The 8592-nt window shown below is 45.1% G+C and overlaps 1 protein-coding gene and 1 long non-coding RNA gene across 5 annotated transcripts; one reads left to right on the forward strand and one right to left on the reverse strand.

Moving 5' to 3' along the window:
* The first annotated feature begins 18 nt into the window (after window positions 1-18).
* LOC107268751 (acid-sensing ion channel 4) lies at window positions 19-2471 on the forward strand. 4 transcript variants are annotated; one of them, XM_025086021.1, is made up of 7 exons: window positions 23-107; window positions 257-338; window positions 635-964; window positions 1045-1190; window positions 1364-1641; window positions 1710-1960; window positions 2029-2471. In XM_025086021.1, exons 3-7 carry the CDS (start codon window positions 672-674, stop codon window positions 2342-2344), a joined length of 1284 nt encoding a protein of 427 aa, XP_024941789.1. In that variant the 5' UTR covers window positions 23-107; window positions 257-338; window positions 635-671; the 3' UTR covers window positions 2345-2471. The 4 variants fall into 4 exon arrangements, with proteins under 4 accessions (XP_015597307.1, XP_024941789.1, XP_024941790.1 ...); XM_025086022.1 differs by having other exon boundaries at window positions 1424-1641; XM_015741821.2 differs by lacking the exon at window positions 257-338 and having other exon boundaries at window positions 19-107; window positions 805-964.
* Window positions 2472-5289: 2818 nt separating this feature from the next.
* LOC112494514 lies at window positions 5290-8561 on the reverse strand. Its single transcript, XR_003060000.1, has 3 exons — window positions 8170-8561; window positions 6437-8100; window positions 5290-6371 (listed from the first exon to the last, which is right to left on the reverse strand). It is a non-coding gene; the product is annotated as an uncharacterized LOC112494514 (long non-coding RNA).
* Window positions 8562-8592: the final 31 nt, after the last annotated feature.

Below are 8592 nucleotides of genomic sequence, written 5' to 3' on the forward strand. Positions count from 1 at the left end.
GAAGGGACGCCACATTCACTCTTTGCAGTCGACTCTAGTCTACTTTACCGAACAATTCTTGTTTGTCACATTTATTCCTTCGTCTCGTATTTTTGGACTCTTATACGGTAATGTATACTATATACTAATATGTCTCACATAAAGCCCCAATGCTCACAGCTAACAGATTCCTACGACAGAACAACAAAATTCCTTCTGCATTCTGTTTCGCATAATTTATAAGACGAATAAAAATATTACACAAATAAGTTTCCAGGAATTCTGGAAAATTCGAGAGTACTTAACTGCCATAAATAATGATCTGGACGTGAGTCATACGAATTCTGCCATTCGTCTCGGTCAGTGATAGCTCCACTTACGTTCGACATTGGATAAAAATATACATATACGAGCATGTCCGACATACTTTCGAAAAACCGGAGGTGTCGTAACTTGTTCAAGCGGATTTAATGTCCGCTCACGTTAAATCCACCTAGAGATTGATGACAAATATCAGTAAAAAATAAAGCTACAATACACCAGCCGATAACTCTAATCCACTAGTAAATTTACACATTTATCTCGATGGTAATTTCCTTGGGTAACGGTCTGACAGTCAACGCTGATATCCGTAAAAATTGAGCTTTTCCCATAGGAAGGAAGTCAGTTATCCGCGGTATCTCGTAAAAAAAATGTCATTACCTGAGGATAAAAAAGAACCTTCGAACGTGAAAGAGCGCGTGAAGAGGAAATTTACTATAAAAGTGAAGGACGTTCAATTGCGTGAGCAACTCTCGAAACTGATTCGATATATCACCCTTGCAGGATGTCTGATAGCTATGCTCGTACAGTTGAAGCAGTGTTTTCAAAAATTGACTGTACCACCGGTGACGACGCACACTCGATTCCACGTGAACGATTCTCTCTGGTATCCAGCCTTGACTTTGTGTCGGGAGCCACCCTTTCGCAAGGAAGTTCTTACCAAGTGGGTCCCCATAATTATTAGGAGCTTTCATCTTCTTGTACGTAGATGGACATTATAGTTTAGTATGATTATGTTTGAAGATACGGATTGGCAGCGTCACCGAGATACACGTCCCATTGGCGTAATTTTCCATGGAATGAAGCCACCATAGAACAAATGTACACAGAGGCTACGTATCCAGCGAACGAAATCCTCCTGCTTTACGGATTGAACGGCGAAGAACGTAGTGAGTTTCGATAAAGCGACACAAGTCGAATATTTCAAGACCCTGTAATAGAATTGTGGCGTGCGTCTGTGGCCCAGCGATCCGGGATACAGAAAGTTTGCTAAGTCGTATTTCTTCATCAGCACGAAGTAATGAGGCGGGCGGGCCTAAATAGCACGTTTGGTCTATTACAGAGTTTTACATGAAAATACAGTGGTTCACACCGATTTTCCTCCTGGGAATAAATAATTTAGACATTCAATTGGAAAGCGCTTTTTACTTCGAGTCTGGAATGTGTCACACGTTACTACCAAAAGCCACGACTACGGAAGCAGGAGTGGACGTGGGTTACTCGATCCTCGTAACACACAGCGGTGATCAAGGAGACAATCAACCGTCCGGATGGCACCTCTACGTCCACGAGCCGAGTGAGAACTGGACAGAGCATAAAATGCAGTCCCTTGGTAGGCAGGTAGGACAATCGGGTTTCTTAGGAAGTAATGTCATTATTTTTTTGTTTATCAATTGCAATGCTTTCAGGAGGCTCTGTATGTCGAGGTCGGCGAGGAAATACACGTTCGGATTGCCGTGCAGGAGTTCCATCATATGAACACTGGACAAACGAGATATTGCGTCGACAACGTAGATGGAGGTGAAGTCAGGTGCGCCGAGAGATGCCGATGGGAGCAGAAAGCCGTGGATAATTGCGTGGCGCCCTGGATGCCGGGCGTCGATTTGCCGGAGTGCGACAATGACAATGACACCATAAGATTAATAATCAGCTACCTGAAGTGAGTTTAATGGCAACCAAATGGAATAGAGAGGGGACTGTTAATGATCAATGCTTTTAAAATTATAGATTTGATCAGTGCACTGGCGATTGTTGTGGCTGCAAACCAAGCTGTCGTTTTGTACGGTACGACGCTTTACCGGTCACCAGGAAGCCATTCCCAGAGCCGATGTCGCAAATCTATGTATACTTTACGGCACGGTTGGTCACTCTAATGGAGGAAAAGTCAGCTTATGACTTGTCGACTTTCATTGCAGAGCTGGGGGGCAGTTTGGGGTTTCTTTTGGGACTCAGCGTCCTGGGACTTTTAAGCTTTTTTGAAAAATGTGTCGACTTGGTCATTATGAAAATACCGAAAAAGTCGATCGATACGTCGTCGCCCTAAACTTTTTCCTTACTTGGACTATTCTTGGTGCTGAGTCTCATTGAATTCTAGTTGTCCGCACGTGTATCATTGCGCACATTATCCTAGAGTGCGTAGCTTATAGCTTGAGTAAATTGATTTCGACATTCTGACTGGTCCCGTGTGAACGACGACGAAACCTCTTCCGGTCACTCGAAACTGCCAAAGGAAATAGAACCGTCCATCAACCGCTGGTATTTAATAAACAGTCGAGTTCCTTGCCAATTTGCTGGAAATAATCCTTTTATCATATGTTGAGGTCATCTGTCAAATTAAATTTTTTATCTACGTTTTAGATTCCGTAAATTCGTAATGGATGCCTATAACAGGATATCGATGATCGCGAGAGCGAAATTAAGGAACACCGGATGCGATCATTTCGATCTGTAAGCACATTCAAGATTGATGAATCCTCAACGCGCAATAAATATTTATCCGGAAGTTGGATGAGCGTAAATTCCGAAGAGAGGATAAAATTACAAAGCTGCGAGAACGACCTTGCCCTCTTGCCGATCTTTCGGTATGGAGTTGCGCATCTCGAAGGAAGGAGTTCAGTCAGGAAGGGAAATCGTCTGATTCACACTGCATGAGCTGGCCAACCAAAAACGAGTTAGGTCCGCAGCTTAAGAAAATAAGGCTTTTATTAGCGAGCTGGGTCCTAGTTGGTTGATCTGCTTTTGACGTCACCACGCATAGCAATACCCAGTGAAATGAACTAACGAACTGACGAACTGACGGACTGACGAAGGAAGGATTGTAAGAAACTACGAACGTAGAGCTCGAAGCCGAGGTGTAGGCTATATTGTCGCTGGGACACGAAAATAGCTGCAGTCAGCCCAGAGGCGGCAGAAAGGAGGCAGAATGAGTGAGCGAGTAGAAGAGAGAGAGCGGCGAGGGGGAGGAAGGGAGAAAGGTAGAGGGTGTCGGTAGAGACGGCACTAGGCACTAGAGATATTGGTGGTGGTTGCTAGTGCTGGCACTCCCGTCTCGAAGGTGGTGGGGTCTGGAGCTTATGTAAGCCCCCTAAACACCAGCCGAGTCCATCTTGGACTCCTGGCTCGGATTCGGACTAAGGATTATGTTCCATAGGGCACATCCAAATATTCCACGGGATTCTAGCTTGGATCGAGACGTGGATTACATGGCCTTGGCACTACCTCGAGTTACAGTAGCCTATACTCTATCCCGGAACCGTATAGTTCATGTAGGCCATTGTACGAGGAAGAATCTACCAGTGAGAGCCCAGAGAGAGAGAGAGAGAGAGAGAGAGAGAGAGGACTAGGCGCCTTGGCATGTACTGCGATAATTTCATAATCCACAAAGGCATACTTCCTTGTGTCGTTGCTATTCTTCTTATTCTTGGCTCCGAATTCTTCTGGTCCGTTTGGCTCATTCTACCTGAGCAGCCTTGGAAATAGTCAGCTGGAGTTGTTGAATCGACTATGAATTATTTCTTTTCGAAAAACATGTTTTTGCAAAACTCCTGAATGTCACCTTTTCGAAAATTCATACGTGCCAATGTTAAATTCAGTCGCGTACAGCTGGAGATGATTTTGCAGCCTTGTCCAGTGCGCAACAACTGGAATCATCCGGGCGAAATGCAACGTTAAGCCGTTCGGGCTGAACTGTTCCCATAATTCACAGTCCACGACTCCTCGCTGCCTCGGATGGCGCAAACCACTTCCAAGTGTTACGGCTGCTCCTGCATACCCTTTACGCACTTCCTCAACTTCTCTTCACCTTTTTTCCGCGAGAAGTGTGCCAAGAAGAAGCGCGTTCTACTCTATATTTGAACTTGCACTTGGAGCGTGTCCTCGAATCGCAAACTTCTCAGAGATTTTCCGGGCTGGAGGTTCAGGCCAAACCACAATATTTTTCTTAAAACCCACAGGGGAGTTTAAAGAAAAAGAACGAGTATCAATAAGAGAAAATATTGTCTTCGAGTTCTCGCGCGCGTAAGGAGGTCGTACGAAAAAAGCTAAGCCAAATGATGGGGAGAAAAGCGGGGACGGAAAAGAAGAAGAGACAAAGTCACACCCCGTCGTTTGACTAATTTTGCACTTAACCCCGACAACCTTCGACTTTCCCCGGTTTTCGTGCGAGCTGTGCCAATTCTCAGTGTCCTACATATTTGCGCAGTTAAAAATATTGTTTCTGTGACGGAGAGCGTGCAGCGACGTCGTCGTCGTCGTCGTCGTCGGCCCCTCCATTCCGCCATCCTGGTCCTTCCCTTCTGACGTCGAGACGTCACGCGACTACCAATTGTTTTCTAGAGGCGCCTAGGACGTCCAGCCGCCTCACTCGTCATTCCCTTCTGTCAGCTGAAGCTGGCTGAGAGTCGTTTGCCTAATGTGAATCGGCCTGTAACTAGGGGAATGCTGAACGCTCTCTACGAGAATACCAGCAGCCACCGGGACAAGGATTGGCAACTGGGTCGACGAGGCTGTTCTACGTTTCCGAGATTTCCATCCTCGGCCACGTAACGCAACACCACTCCATTATCATTTATACTCGATATTTTGACATTTCGATCGTAGCTGCTGCAGCCACATTCAGGTTGCTGCGTTCAGCCTATCAGATGGCGCGACTGTCTATTGTAGGTTGCAGCTGGAGCACGTCGTTCGCTACGTGCCTACGTCGTCACTGTCATACGAAGATCTCTCTGGCTTTCCTCCATCATTTTACCAGCGTGCCATCGAAGAAATTATATTTACGACAATTCTCGATGTATCGAGAGACTCGGTCGTGTCTCGCAGCAAGTTTTTCGTCGTTTTTACTAAAAAAGGTTACGTCCACTAATTTTCATACTCGTGCCTTCATAATTTCGGCAAAAGAATGAATTCATGGTCACAATCTTATTACTCGGCAGCAGGATCATCATACCTGCTCCGTCACGTGGGTTTCCCAATAAGGTAAATTCTCTATTGGAACATATGGAAGGATGGATGTATGGATAGTCGTATGGATAAATAAGAAGGGAAGAGGGCCAAATCCAAGTCGAAGAGGATGACTCAAGCCTCAAGGCTTCGTTCCGTTCCGTTCCGTTCGCTCGGTCGATGTTGGCCCGGTTTATCTTCGGCCGATCCCGAAATAATCTTAGATTCGGTCTCTTCTTCTCTTACTCCTGTCTCGACTCTCCGGCCCTCCCTTGCCCAGTACACTCGCTAACATGAGCCTCTACCGCCATCACACTCTGCTATATGTATCTCATCCAATTCGCTCCTTGTAGATTCCATATGAATATTTAAAATTTCCACCCATTCAAGTATCCGTAGTTCGAAATCTGTCTGATTCTTTGTTATATTATAATTTCTTGCGGGTATTAATGGTAAGTTGCCGGATCAGGGATAAAATTAATTATATCGATTGACAAAATATTATACTCACTTAAATCAGTACAGTCCAGAGATATTGATATGGATGTGAATGTATAAAAATTTCGATCGAATAGAAAAGCCAAGCAGCACGTGCTTTTAATCATATTCACTGCCAGGTGGATGAACTCATCGAAAATTCTTGGCTGTAAAGTAAATCGTTTCTTCGTTTTCCCGTGTCTTAGCTCAGACTTATCGATCTCGGGATTTTCTCAGGGCAGCTTTGAGTTTCTTTAGAGCCGACTGACCTTCGTCCACTTGGAAGTCGAGGTAATTTTTAAAACGATCCGTGTGCTACTTATAGTTAGTAGCACGTGATAAACAGTTTTTTCGATAGAATGTAACAAGTGAAATTAATTGGACGCGAATCAATCTGAAAGATCTATGGGCTTTATCGGTATTTCTGATTAGGTGTCGTTCATAGCTTTCGCTATTAAATTCGTAGTAAAACCTTAGACCCACTCGTCCAGCAGCTGTCCCTAGACTTCATAACATCCCGACTTCTCTGTAAATCCAATGTCAGCCGTTTCACCTAGTTCTCAGGCCACGAGACCAATAATTTCATATTTCTTTAAAAATGATGAACATCAATTGTTGAGCGCAGCCACAGACCATTTTTCTTTCATTTACAAAACCTACAAATTCGATGATTCGCCAACGGTCTATGGACGATATAATAAATTGTGAAAATGTGAAATACCTTTTTTCTAATTGATACAAGGACGAGATCATCACCGTGAAATTAATATAGCTGGCTGGGCTATGGCTCTTAGCCGTTAGTGCTAGTCCGTAAATTCTGGCCACCCGTTAGAATCCATTCCTGTCTCGTTCGAGTTAAAAATAATCAGCAATTATGCGCCCGATTTAAACGGCAGATTATATCTGCGCAGTTCCTAATAGCACCGGCAGTTCGATAAGTTCGATAGAAGCTGCTGATGATGCACTTTTGTTTTTCAGGCTGGTGCAACGGTGCACTAGAGCTGCAAGCCGTTGAAATTTCCGTTGGATCGGTTGTCCGATTGACCATCAGGATCTGACTCGTGGATTCACCTTTAGGCCAAATCCTATAGATATAAGACTTATGGCTTAATAATCATTTAGGACCGGCTGTGATAATGAGAACTCATTAAGCGAACATCTTAAGCGACATAACAACAAACATTCCTATCGCATCCGCCCGTGTCGGTATCTTTATTTATCAGGAGGTTGCGTAATCAATCTATTTTCGTGTATTCTCAATCTCGCATTGCTCGTCTATGGACCTCCATTAATTGCGGCTTCGTTCTCAAACGAGAAATTCCGCAAGAGTATATCCGGGATGTAAACATTTTTATTTCGATCGATGAAAATTTTGTCAAAAGAAAAAAGTGTTTCACGAAGAGCAAAAAAATCCTTTCGAAAGGCGGAATTCGAAAAGCAGCTGCAGTTCCTATGCGATTCCTTCGTTGCGTCTCGACTAATCGTCAGGGCGACGTTTTCCTTCTACAATGTTCGATAGAGGTCGTTAATGGCAGGTAGAAGATTTCCATGTAGTGGTACTGGTATTAATAGCCGAGCAAGGGGGTATTCCTGAGTAGGAGTCGATCGACAAGATAGTCACTTCGAAGAGGGAATGCAGTCTCGGTGACGCGTGCGACTAGCGCTACTCGCGCTACTCAGGGCCAAATGACTCAAGAGGCGAAATCATTAAGCCGCTGTAACTTACGATTCTGGCAGCTTCGACCGTTCGCCTTTGCATCTTTCAATTACGCCGATTCGTCATGTCCCAGCGCACCGAGATTAGTTGATCCTACCTGCGCCAAGTCCTGGACAACATCCAATACCCTGCTGTCATCCTCGCCGATTCCCTCTGGGAATCGAAACATCCCCAGGAATGCACAGCCGAGGAGCAGCTCTGCCAGAGGGAACAGAAGCCCTCTTGTTCCAATGCACATTAGAGGTCGGGGATTTCGAATAGGAATTTAGCTTTGGAGCTTGATTATTTTTGAGTTCACGTTCAGGATTTGGCTTCTCCATTGAGCCTTCTAGATCTGGAACATTGTACTCGTCGGGTGGATGACGCGACGCTGCTCTTGCGTTTACTTAAAGTAGAGGTCGGAGTAAATATTATTCGTCGAGTGCGAGAGCTTCGTGCTTGCTCGAATGGCCAAGGCTGCGCTCCTGCTGCTGCTGCTGCTGCTGCTGCTGCTTGCTGCCCATAGCGTTTACTGCCTCTACTTCTACCCATCTATAGATAGACGCATCCTTCTCTTCGCGTCAGAATCCCTCGAGATCAGTGAAGATGCTGTGCTCCTCCGGGTACTTACTAACGACCGCTGTAGGTAGCCATTATTAAAAAAGGCTGCCCGTGCACAGGCGTAGATACTGCTAGAATGAACTTTAGTTTACTACTATTTTGTCTCTGAACGTAGGGCTAATGTGAAAAATACATACCTGGCTAAGATTAGAAGTGGAACGTCACTCATCACGCATGAGAATATTCGATACAACGTTTAGAGGAATTTTAAATCCAAAGGAGCAAATAGTCCACGTGTCCATGACTGTCACGTGACTAAATTAGTGCGTCCGGCGATCGGATCAGTTCCGCAGCATCAAGGTCTCGGATGGTCCAACGCTGTATGCTAGAACTATTGACACTGGCTACATCTGGTCCAGCATTGTCTCAGCATCATCGGTCGCTGGATCGTATATTCTCTGATTGTCAGACAAGCTCACTGTAATGGTGCCAGAGTTTCTCTGACGTTCAGCGAATTTTCCAGCGTGATTCTCCGCACGTGTCTCACGACGGAGGAGCAGGGATACGTACACGTGGACTCAGAGAGAAGGGTGGGTAAATCGTGTAGTCCAACTCGCAGC

Source organism: Cephus cinctus, unplaced genomic scaffold (genome assembly GCF_000341935.2).
Source record: "Cephus cinctus unplaced genomic scaffold, Ccin1 Ccin1_scaffold0581, whole genome shotgun sequence".
NCBI lineage: Eukaryota > Metazoa > Arthropoda > Insecta > Hymenoptera > Cephidae > Cephus > Cephus cinctus.

Excerpts from the sequence above, each read along its gene's own strand:
- LOC107268751 (XM_025086021.1), top strand. The coding sequence starts at position 672 with ATGTCATTACCTGAGGATAAAAAAGAACCTTCGAACGTGAAAGAGCGC. Across the intron at positions 965-1,044 it reads CGCAAGGAAGTTCTTACCAA|ATACGGATTGGCAGCGTCAC; the intron begins GTGGGTCCCCAT and ends TTATGTTTGAAG. Across the intron at positions 1,642-1,709 it reads TGCAGTCCCTTGGTAGGCAG|GAGGCTCTGTATGTCGAGGT; the intron begins GTAGGACAATCG and ends CAATGCTTTCAG.